The sequence below is a fragment of the Triturus cristatus genome, chromosome 3_1 (genome assembly GCF_964204655.1).
Source record: "Triturus cristatus chromosome 3_1, aTriCri1.1, whole genome shotgun sequence".
Classification (NCBI taxonomy): domain Eukaryota; kingdom Metazoa; phylum Chordata; class Amphibia; order Caudata; family Salamandridae; genus Triturus; species Triturus cristatus.
The window spans coordinates 275,251,279-275,264,205 of NC_140583.1; the positions used below are offsets into that span (position 1 = coordinate 275,251,279).

General features: G+C 45.5%; 1 protein-coding gene across 1 annotated transcript; it reads right to left on the reverse strand.

The window, feature by feature from the left end:
* Positions 1-3,085: 3,085 nt before the first annotated feature.
* LOC146860095 (zinc finger MYM-type protein 1-like) lies at positions 3,086-5,204 on the reverse strand. The gene is made up of 2 exons (XM_085646134.1): positions 3,472-5,204; positions 3,086-3,113 (listed from the first exon to the last, which is right to left on the reverse strand). The coding sequence occupies exons 1-2, from the start codon at positions 5,202-5,204 to the stop codon at positions 3,086-3,088; spliced, it is 1,761 nt and encodes a 586-aa protein (XP_085502260.1).
* Between the last annotated feature and the right edge of the window lie 7,723 nt (positions 5,205-12,927).

The following is a 12,927-nucleotide window of genomic DNA, read 5'->3' on the forward strand; positions in this document are numbered from 1 at the left end:
TGGCGGCCTTGCTGCTTGGTGGCCGACAACGTGGGGGAGAGTGCGGTGGTCCCATCGTGGGCCAGCGGAGCGGCCGCGGCTCTAAACCGGCGCCTGCGCTGAGACGTGTTGGGAAGCCCTGCGGACGGCGCACTACCCTGCTGTGACGGCAAGATGAGGCCGAAGGGTGCGGCAGCTGCCCAGGCGAACAAACTTGATAAATATGCGGTTCCGAGGTCGGCCCAGCAGGGCGAAAGGGAAGCTGGGGGCACGCAGGCGCCGGCGGAGCCCTCCTTGGCCTCTATAATGGCGGCCATACAAACGCTAGGAACCACCCTTGAGACCAAGATCGACAAGATGTCCATTGAAATGACTCTCATACGTGCGGATCTCAACAACACGTCAGAGAAGGTCAAGAGCCATGACGCAGATATCAAAGAGCTCCAGGCCTCCTCTAAGCAGCTTGAACAAAGAGTGAATGACTTGGTGTACCAGCACCGTCAAGTGGCCCTGAAGCTCGAGGATCAGGAAGGGAGGGCCCGACGGAACAACATTCGCTTGGTCGGGGTCCCGGAGGGCGCGGAGGGGCCTAGTATGGACCTATTCGTGGAGGACTTGATCCTCACCCGCCTCAAGCCGAGGCGCCTCTCCAACCTCTTTACGGTGGAGAGGGCGCATCGGGCGCCGGTCCCTCGGCCCAAACCTGGAGCCCCCCCGAGGACCATCATCGCCAGAATCCTCAACTATAGGGATCGGGACGCAATCCTACAGGCCGCCAGACAGCAGGGAGACCTACAGTACGAAAACGCAACGGTCAGGTTTTTCCCTGACTTTACACTCAAGGTGCAGCGGGAGCGGAGATCCTTCGATGGGGTAAAAGCAGTACTCCGTAAAAAAGGCATACAATACATGATGTTCTTCCCTGCCAAACTTAAAATAATTGCTGGGGGTAAGTCCCTCTTCTTCAACAGGCCTTCGGAGGTGCAGGACTGGCTGGACGGAGGTGCATCGCGGACGCCGGAGCAGGCCGAGGAGGGCGAGAGGAGAGGCACACGGGCCAGCTCACCTGGCTCCCTGGAGGGCAGGTCGGACACTGAAAGGCTGAGCCAGCGTTCATGGCGCTCAAGATCTCGCAGCCCAGACTTGGGCGCAGCTTGAGAACATTAGAGGGGACATGTCGATTGAAGGAACTGTGTGGACCCCTGCACGAAGGGCCGTAATGTATACACTCTTTTTCTGTTAATGGGTGCTGGAACCATAAGAGGGCGGTCATTCGGGGGAAGAGAGCTGTATGCACCCTTTAATATGGCCCCAGGACATTTGTACATGTATGTATCGGGTGACCGGCTGTGCCTCGGGGTGGGGTTGGAATTGATGCATAATGTGTGTGCCTATGCCTCGAATTTTTGTGGTAAGGGATGGGGCGCGTCGCGGAGGGAGTTGGCGCCGGCACATATCCCCGCCTAACAGTTTCCCCGAGGGAGGGGGAGGGGGGGCAGGTTATTCACTCCTTCCTTTTAGGGCGAAAGGCGCTCTGCTAGTTGGGGATGTGGGTAGTTGTAAACCTGCAGGGCAGGGTTGCAGGGTGGGGGGGTAAGGGGTATTCGTGTTTTGTTGTTGATGCTTGGTCACAGTTTAGGGGGGGGGGTTCGCGTTGGTCTGGTGAGATGCGCACTGGTGTTAATTTGTGGCGTTGCAGGAGTTCAGGACTACACACTCACAAGATCTCTAGGGATGGCTACAGGGAGGGATAAGAGTCTTAAAATCCTTAGCTGGTACGTCAACGGGCTGGGGGACAAGCTTAAGAGGAGTATAGTGCTTCAATTTATTAAGAGGCATCGCCCGGATGTTGTCCTCTTACAAGAGACCCACCTCATTGGAAATACTTGTCACACACTCAATAGACTGGGCTATACACTGGCGATACACGCGGGCTTCACATCAGGGTCCCGCGGGGTGGGTATCAGTGGCGGCTGGTGGAATTTTAAACTGGTGGGCGTATTTCAAAAGGCATGAACGTACGGGAGCGAGCGAGCGTAGCAAGCGAGCCCGACGGCAATAAGGGGGATTCGGGGGGGTTCTCCCCCCCGTGAAGAAATTTTTTACAAATTGGCATTTTTTGGTGCAATTTTCAGCACTATTTATGTGATAAATGGACTGAAAAATCAGTTCTTCTAGGCATTCATAAAAGAAAACTCATACATTATTTCAGAGAATTTCTGTGTTGCCAAGCAAGTCTGACTACTGAAGAGGGCTAGGGGTACTAAGCAAAACCGCTTTGTCTCTACCCATTCCAATAGAAAACACCTAACATAGGTGCATAAACATCCGCAAAGAAACACACTTGTAATTTTGTTCCTACCCGAAATGAAGGCTGGCCACTTCCTTTTCTGCATCAGCTATTCAATGTTGATTGCCCAGTAATCTTCATGACATTAAATAGCTACAAGTATAAGAAATATCCATTCGAAACAAACATTTAATTTTTAGGAAGTCATCAAAAGCTTTGCATTTTTGAGCGAGGCAATTTTGCAAAATGAAGTAAATATTGTACTTAAAATAGTTCATATAGCGCTCTGAGGCCCTTGGGTCCATCAGTATTTTAGAAAACCACTAAATAAAAATGAGTTATGAAATGAGTGTAATATGCATTGCTTAAAATATAAGAAATATCCATCAACAATCTTTAATTTATTTTAGAAAGAAACAACACAAACTTTATATGTATAAGCAGGCTAGGTAAAAACGTTTTACTTTATTTTTAAATACTTTGCATGCCACTCTCAGTCCCTTTGTGCCTGTCAGTACAGTAGAAAATGGCTACATAAAAATAAAATATGAAAATAAATAAATGTATATTTTAAGAAATATCCCTTCAAAACCAATATGATATTTGTAAACACAAACACAATTATTTTAAATAATACTATATAAATTCTTTGCATGCCATACTCAGGTCCTTGTGCTCTTCAGCCAGCACAGCAGAAAAAATTGAATTAAAAGAAATTATGAAAATAAATAAATGTACATTTTAAGAACTTTCAAAACCAATATGATATTTTTAAACAATTAAAAAAATAATAATAATATTTAAATACTTTGCATGTCAATCACAGGTAGAAGGGTTCTTGTCCCTGTTAGTACAGTAGAAAACAGTTAAATAAAAATAAATTACGAAAATAACTAAATGTTGTACATATAAAGACCTATACCCTCAAAACCAACATATTTTTAAACACTAACAACAAAAATATTTTAAAAAATAATAAAATATGAAAACAAATATCTATAAATTCACAGATACATAAACACACATATATAAATACATATCAACTGTACAGGAGTTTTATGAATATTAAATGGAATGAGTACATTTAATGTTATCAAACAAAACAAACCGAGCTATAAACACCTGAAACTATGATTACACATCAGATTAATATTTTCTATTTATATAGAAAGTTTGCTCGTCGATCTTTAATATGAACAAACTTTTCAATTGTTCTTTTGTTGAATTCTGGTATTTCCTTTATTAGCTCCTTTTCCATTGACAGCATAGCCAATGCATTAAGTCTAGCTTGAGTCATAGTGTTTCGCAAAAACGTTTTTACCCTCTTTAGTGTGGAAAAACATCTCTCAGACTCTGCTGTTGTCATGGGTGTAGTAAAGACAACTCTTAAAAGCTTTATGGTCTCAGAAAAAGATTTCTCTAAGTTGTTTTCACACAAAAAGCTAAATAAAGCCATGGCACCACCAGTAGTTTGACGAAAGTCACGTCTTCCATACAGGACCGAAAGTTCTGTACGCAATCTAGCCTTGTCTAACATAGGATAGGCTTCTATCGTTTCTGCGAGTGCCTCAGCTGGGAAAGATTTGTCATGTCTTTCAAAAAGGTAACTTCGCAATAGTGTTGCACATACAAGATGCTTTGTGAATGCAAAGCGCTCTCTGGCATGGACCACAATAATGTCACAGACTTCTTTTGCTTCTTGGGTCAAAGTATTTATTTGCAGTCTTCGGTTTACAAATGTACATTCTTGTGGCAGTGTAGAATCCAAACTGTCAATGGATTCCCGTACTTTGGTGATGCTTGTCACAAAGTCTGTAGTAGCTTTCTGGACATATACAGTGTCAATGTCTCGCTTTTGCAATTGATTATATAAAATGTCTACCTGGGGCATTATACGGTGAAAAAGAAACAGAAATAATATAAACTCTCTATCATCTAATGTTCTACTAAATCCCTTAGCTTCACATATAGTATTTGACTCAAAATCACCACTGTTTGCAATGGTTGACATGCATTCAAGAAGATCGTCTCTGTATTCATAAATTATCAATATTGCTCGAATATTGAAGTTCCAGCGAGTTGCAGACCCTCTTGGAAGTCTTCTTGAAACTATTTGTTCAAGAATATCAGTCATTTTCGGGGAACGTGCAAAAAATGCTGTTATACCTCCAAACTCTGAAAAGAAAATTTTAACTCTAGATATTTTGGAGGAAGCCTGTTCCATAATTAGGTTAAGTTGGTGGGCATAGCAATGAATATAATGTGCATTTGGGTAAACATCCCTGATTTTCTTTTGCACCCCACCTGTTGCACCACGCATGACGCTGGCCCCATCGTAGCTTTGAGCAATTAGTTTTCCTTTAGCACATTGGTCAGGGAAAACAATGTTTAATTCATTAAGAATGGCTGAGGCAATTGTTTCTGCAGATGAGTCTTTTAGATGTGTGAAACAATAAAATCGTTCAGCTACCTTGCAATTTCCATCAATGTAGCGGAAGACTAGAACTGACTGTGTCTTAGTAGAGACATCAGTTGTATTGTCAGCTTGGATAGCTACATAATCAGTGCTTCTCAACTGCTGTGTAATATATTCTCTTATCACTTCCAGCATACAGTCCAGCAATTCATTCTGAATAGTTTTAGACGTGCCTTTAAACACTGTGGCTGTTCTTAAATGTGTTTCCATAGCACTGTCAATGCTGGAGACAAAATCAACAAGGCCCCTGAACACGCCAGGATTTAGAGACTCTTCAGTTTCATCATGGCCCCGTAATGCCAATTCAAAGGCACCACAAAAACGAATACAGTCAATCAATTTTGATAAAATGTATCGGTTTTTATCCACTTCTGCATTATGTTTTCTTAATCCCACACGGTATGCTTCGTTCAATTGCTGTACAATGTCCGATTTTCCGAAAAGAGATAATTTCAACATATTTGTCAAATGAGATTTACAGGAATCATGTTTTTTTATTTTTTCAGCCAGATGCTTTAGGTCAGTAACTCCTGTTTTTGTCCAGGCAACTTCACCTCCAAAAAGTAAGCAAGGGAAACAGAATAAAGCATTTTTAGAAGCGCTACCAGTAAGCCACTCTATCCTATCATACCATGTTCTGGTAAACCGACGTGTATAACCCTGTCCCCTATCTTTTGCAGACTGCTCAATTTTAATTTCAGGTTTATCAGCTCCTAATGTTTTCACTTGCAGTTTATCAGCATGTGTCAAGCCCAAAAAGGGGTTTACGAGTAAACTGTCAACTGTGTTCATTGTATCTAGCAATAGATCAGACTGGAAATAGAAAACCTAACCTGTTTTTAAATATTCCCTAGGTTGAAGACACAAAAACTATATCACGCAAAATAATGAATACACTAATATGAATTGTCATGCACACAATAGTAACAGCAATTAGTCATCCATCCTCATTCTGACAGGAATGCAACTGCAGCAGCACGTACAGCTGTCCCCCAAGCGGTATAGCCTTGTAACTAGTTCAGAATTCCTCCTGGGATCCTGTTAATAATTAAAATATGATGTAAGCTTTGAGGCTAGGTGCCATTGCATGCACAACACCAGTGGCGATTGAAAAGCTTAAGCATGTCAATTCAGTGATCTGCCTAGAATTTAAAGGGTATATTCCAATTATGGGGTCCTTGAATTACTATTAGAAGGATAAAATCAGTATATGTTAGGAGTAAACCTAAAACAAAGTACTTATACACTTGGACTTGACTTTAGATGGCAAATAATACAAAACATGTTGAAATTTTCTGTAAAAAGCATACGACTTGCATTGAGCAATACCCTTTAAAAGAGTTCTAGGCAGATCTCTGATATATCCAGCAGCCGTCTGTACCAAGCACAGCAAAATAAATGTATATTTTTCCAATTAAGAGTTTACCATTGCAGTTAGACTATTTCCAAATTCAAAAAATATATGGATGGAGGTATGCTACACACAAGACAGACTATAATTACATCCTTTAGACAGTGCTAGTCATATCAGTGATCCTATTACTAAATGGACAGGAGTCACACTGTCACAACACATTAGATAGATTTTATATATCCTACTCACTGTACATACTCTGGGGCAGATTTACAAGCCCTCTGCGCTGCCGTTGCATCACATTTGTGACGCAGCGGCGGCGCAAAGCTAGCGCCATGCTCCGACAGATTTGCAACGTGACGCATCTAGGGAGATGCGTCACGTTGTAAAGCCCTGCGCCACATTATACCCGAGTCAGGTTTAATGTATGCAGGGTGGGCGTTACGTCGACAAAACCCTCGGAAAAGTGACGCAGTGAAATCTACGAGATTTCACGCAGTCACTTTTCCGACGCTGGTGCGTCAAATCCTTATGCCTGCTTCAAGCAGGCGTAAGACATGACGCACCATGTTAGGGATAGGGCAGGTTGGAACAGTGCTGGAGTTGCGTCACGCTTGCGACACAACTTCAGCACTGCGCCAACCTTACGCCAGCAGATGCGTCACGCATCTGCTTGTCTTTGCGCCATGATGCACCACATTGCAAATGCGGCGCATCTGCAATGGCGCATGGGCAAACTTGCGTGACGCATCTTCCCTGGCGCATCCCTGCTGATTTGCAGGGATGCGCCAGGAAACGTAAATCTGCCCCATGGTACGGAAAAAGTAGACTGAAAAACATTGGTGTGAAAAACATTGTTGACTGAAAAAATAGAATGAAAATAAGTAGTGGCTTTCATGCATTATACAAGAAACATAAGTGTACTCGTAGCAGGGCTAAGGGCCATCCTCCCAAAGTAGACAGGAGCATCTAAAATAAGGGTCAGGAGACTAGCAATGAATTGTAATGATTCAGGTCAAGTTAGCGGTAATGGATAATTACTGGATTTTAGGGTAGCACTAAGGAGTAGTTCAGGGCTATTATGAATCAGGGTAGCATTAAAGAGTAGTCCATTTATTATGCATCAAGAAACGACAGAATGTATGGGCAGTTTGGGGTTTAATATCTTTAGGGACGGTAAGCATTAAGGGATAGTAAGGGATTATTAGGCTAGTTAGATAAATGAAAGAGAGCATACAATAATAAAAGATTTAAAAATCAACATTTTTGAACTTCTCATAGTTAATCATGAAAAAACACAAAATTATCCCCTTAAAATTCAACCTCATACTCTCTGCACTGTTTTGCTAGGATAAACCAACAGGCCTCCACACCTAAAGACCACACACTTGGCACCCATACATAGCTGAATGTGGACCTTTGCGGGAAATACAAAAGCATGTCCTACCTTCTGGCCTGAGATCTAGGACCAGGAAGCTGAGTTTCGATAAAGGTTCTGTCGCCGCAGGGCCGGAGCCACCACGTGTCTTCTTTCGATATCTCGCAGTACCGATCTTGAATGTGATTATATTACGATCAGTCTTAACTCCAATTTCTCATGTGCTAAAAGAATTAAAACAAGAATTATTACCAACAATTACTGCACTGTATTCATGTAATGTTTTACACAAAACAAATAAACACAAACATTTAAGATAATAAATTCAGGTGGTTTTAATAGAATGTGCATGAGTGCAAGTGAGATCCTGGGTCTCTGCAAGCATTGTGATTTGTGTAATTTTGTGTAAAGTTGCTGGTTTCTGCAAAGAAGTGCATACACGTTTAAACGAATATATGTGAACCAATGTGTGTGTATGTTTTAGTATGTGTGCATTGCAGTGAGTGCCTGTGGTGCTGTGCATGAACTCTAGAATCCTGTTGGTTTAGTGAGCAGAGTCATGGGAACACCTCATGTGACTCTACTGTGGCTGAACCCTAGCCCTGCCTGCCTCTGTGCCTCTTACCAACATTGGCTCCATGTGTGAGGCCTTCCAACACAGCAGTATGGGGCCATAGACCTGACTGTGCTCCTTCGGCCATGCTGGTACCCAACTCAACTTCCCGCCCCGTGGACTCCGTGTGCGAGACCGCAGACAGCCAGAGCAGCGACTCCAAGCCCCAGGTACTCTCTCGAGGGCCCACGGCCTGACTTCAACCCCCATTGCATTGAAGACCTTTCCGAGGCAGAGGTGACCAGTGGACTCATTTGAGGATACTATGTTACTATGACTCCCTCAAAGGGAGCACCTGCATCTTTGCTTTGTGATGGCCCTGGAGAATGAGCAATTAACTTTACTACTGGCATAATTCTTAATACACTTATTAGACTGTTGTCCTTTAGGCTTAGCTTTAATTAGATAAAGATGGCCTCTTTTTCTACAACTGGTGTGAAGTTTTTTTGTGGTGTCTATTACTGTGTTACTTTACTATGTGTTGCACTAATACTTTACACATTGCCTCTTTGATAAGCCTGCCTGCTCTTCGCCAAGCTACCAGACGATGACCAGAGGTAATCTTACATGTGTATCTGAATTAATCTGACTATAATGGTGGGTTATTGCTGGATTAGGTGTATACCCTAGCCAACCAAAATCCCCATTTGTAAGAGGTACACATTCAGCAGCGTCTCCAGGTTGTCTGCTTTCATTCCAAGCAGCAACGTGCAAAGGGGGTGGGGGGGCTTATCAGATTCTATCAGGCCAAATTTAAAGGGCCATTGGCATTCTTTTGTTCCAGGGAGCTATCTAGAGCTTCACACCTAGATGCAAATGCCTCGACCGAGGCGAAGCAGCTGCCCTTATCCTCCTGGACCTCTCAGCCTCCTTCAACACCGTTTCCCACCAAACCCTCTGAGCAAGACTCCACGTCGCTGGCATCCGCGATAAAGCCCTGGATGGATCAACTCCTTCACCGGCCGAACATAGAGAGTCAGACTTCCACCATTCAACTCAAAACCCACTGAGATCAGCTGCAAAGGGCCTCCGGGATCCTCCCTGAGCCTCACCCTCTTCAGCATCTACAGGGCTCCACTTGCAGCCATCATCAGAAACCACAGTCTCAACATTGTCTCCTATATCGACAATACTTAGCTGATTCTCTCCCTCACAGAAGAACCCACAGCCACCAAGAGCAACTTCCACAAGGAGATAAAGCAGTCTCCACCTGGATGAAGGACAGCTGCCTCAAGCTTAGCTCAAACAAGACCTAAGGGGCTCATTATGATGGTTTTGACCACCCGCCAGACGTGCGGCAGTCCCACCAGTGCAATTAGGATGTGTCAGCCATACTGCGGGTGCATCCTGGCCTTTTAACATTGCGGACGGTGCTGCTGGCTGCTGGCTGCAGCACCGTCTGCAATGTCAAAAGAGCATGCCCAGCATTTCCCTGCACCACGTGGCAGGCACCGTGCAGTGCCTGCCATTTGGTGCATGGAACTCATGGTACCCCCCAGTGCACCTCCCTATACACACAGAGGGGGCCCACAATGACCACTACACACTGACCACGCGCAAAACCCTGGCATCTTCCTGGACTCCTCGCTCTCAATAAACCCCCAAATCAACGCCGTTTCATCCTCCTATTTCCGCACGCTCCATCTACTTCATAAGATCTTGCAGTGCATCCCCACCATGACTTAGAGATCCGGGACAAGACCCTCGACTGGATCCACTCTTTCCTCTCCGGCAGAACACAGCGGGTCAGACTCCTACCTTTCGTCTCGGACCCTACACCAACCACCTGCGGAGTCCCCCAGGGGTCCTCCCTCAGCCCAAGGCTCTTCAACGTTTAGATAGCTCCGCTCGCCCCATCGTCAGAACCCATGGACTTAACATTGTTTCATACACAGACGACACCCAACTCATTCTATCCCTATCCAGCGAACCCAATGCAGCCAAACACAACTTTCAAGAAGGCATGAAAGCTGTTGCAAAATGGATGAAAAGCAGCTGCCTACAACTCAACACTGACAAATCAGAAGTGTCCTCATCATGGGCCCACACCCCGACGCCTGGAACGACACCTAGTGGCTCCCGCCCTCGGAAGCCCACCCACCCATGGACCACGCACGCAACCTTGGGATCATCCTGGACTCCGAGCTCAAAATGGACCGCCAGGTCAACTCCGTTGCATTCTCCTTTCACACCCTCTGCCTCCTATCTAAGACCTTCAAATGGATCCCCCTCAAGCACAGAAATACCGTCACTCACGCCCTCATCACCAGCAGATTCTACTACGGCAACGCACTCTACGCCGGAATAAACAAAAACCTTTCCTGCAAGCTATAAAACATCTAGAATGCCGCCGCAAGATTGGTCCTCAACCTGCCAAGACACTGCCATATCTCCCAGCACCTGCTCACACTCCACTGTCTCCCCATCGAGGCTAGAATCACCTTCAAGATTCTCACCTACGCACATAAAGCCCGCCACAACACCGGACCAGCATACCTAAACAGCCGACTCAAATTCCACTCACCCAAAAGTGCCCTACGATCAGCCCAGCTCTCCTACGCCATTGTCCCCCGTGCCAGAAAAACCAGATCGGGAAGCCGCTCCTTCTTCTTCCTCGCGGCCAGAGCCTGGAATGCCTTACCGCTCCACCTTAGACACTATCACTCCCAGCTTCACGCGAAACCGAAAAATCTTGGCTTTTCGACAGACCCCCTCCTTGATGGACTGGAACCTGCACATCCCCTCCTCCTTGAGACCCTTACTGGTGAGTAGTCGCGTTTAACAAACACATGATGGATTGATACCTCAACAACCACTTCTCCTTCTACACATACACCAGACATCTCCACTCCATCCAACTGGGCCAGGCCACCATACCACGTATCAGCAAGACCACTGCTGGAGAAAGATCCTTCTCCTAACTCCTGGAACTCCCTGCCTGTCCACTTCCGGCAATCACCATTACGTCCGCAATTCAGGAAGGACCAATTCAGGAAGGACCTCAAGACCTGGCTCTTCGACTGAACCGCAGCTCCCCTCACCCGCTCCCCTCACCCCCAAACTGCTTGAAACACTTATGGGTAAGGAGTTGCGCTTTATGAAAATGAGTGTGTAAATGAATGTACAGGTTGTGTTACATAAGTGAGTGAGGGACACAAGGTGTAAGAGTTGCATGTTGTTTATAGCTCACTGTGCTATATTAGAAGGATTACGATTTATGAACTGTCGATAACAACTATCTCTGTGTTAAAAGCAGTGACCCACTTATCTGGCAACATAAAGTAAAAATATTGTCACCTGCATATTACATGATCCGCTTTGCATCAGACATAGGGGCAGATTTATGTTCCCTGGCGCATCCCTGCAAATCAGCATGGATGCGCCAGGGAAGATGCGTCACACAAGTTTGCCCATGCGCCACCGCAGATGCGCCGCATTTACAATCCGGTGCATCGTGGCGCAAGGGCAAGCAGATACGCGACGCATCTGCCAGCGTAAGGTTGGCGCAGTGATGAAGTTGCGTCGCAAGCGCGACGCAACTCCAGCACTGTTCCAACCTACCCTATCCCTAACATGGTGCGTCAAGCCTTACGCCTGCTTCAAGCAGGTGCAGGGTTTTGACGCATCAGCGTTGGGAAAGTGACTCAGTGAAATCTTATAGATTTCGCTGATTCACTTTTCAGGGGCGTTCCTGCGACGGAACGCCCCCCCCCCTGAGTCGAAACGCCCACGTGAAACCTGACGCAGGTTTCACGTGGCGCAGGGCTTTACACCGTGATGCATCTCCATAGATGCGTCACGATGTAAATGTGGCGCAACGTGGCGCAGGGTTTACGCCGCCGCTGCTTCACAAATGTGACGCAACAGCGGCGTAAAAGGGGCGCAAGTCCCTCATAAATCTGCCCCATAGAGTGCATTTAAAAAACTTGCAAGGGTTAATATCAAATTTAACCCTTGCTATTTTTTTTTTTTTAATGCACTCATGAGGCATTATACTAGACCTGGTCAACCAACTGGGCAATATGCTAAAATAATTATATAAAGCAGCATATTTAAACAATGCAAACATTGCACAAAAAATTAAAAGTACAAATTATTATTTCACACTTACCTTATCAGGCAGCTGCTTCTGTCTTAGTCAGCTAGTTGATGGCCTCGATGCTGGTTGCTGTGTGCTTTGTGCGTCTCTGGACCTGCTCCTGCCACCTTCAAATCAGAGCTGCTGCTGGTTCGGTGGAACTGAAAGTGAAAGCAGCATGTATCATGTGACTCCACCTCACAGGGTCATGAGTTAAGTCTCATGACTCTGTGACACAAGGAAATGTGTGTGAGTTTATTATTTTTTTAATCACTTTATATTAAGTTATTACAATAATGCTGGAAATCATTATTGTAATAACGAAAAATAAAAAAAACCCTACCTTTCCCAACTCGTCATAGAGATGGGTGGGATCAGTTATGCTTGACCCCACCCCATCCAGTGACGACTGGTGAAAGGGAGGGGTGAGGCAGGGCAACGTGGTGACTAATGCAGCCTCGGGCTTATACAGTACCCGCCCGAGGCTGCTCTGGAATTGACACCTTACTGGCATCATAAGTGGGAGGGGCCGCGGGCCCTAACTGGGCTGTCAATATAACTACCGGGCTGACATTATGTCCGCCCGGTAGATCGAAAGTTTCTTTTTGTGACACATGCGCAGAGCGCATGTGTCACAAACTTGCCCCACACACTGCATGAATTCAGTGCCTGCCCTGCTGCCTGGCCTGCGTGATGCAATGACGCTGGAGTCTGACTCCGAGCGTCGCAAGCAGGCAGCAGCAGGACTTCGCTGTAATG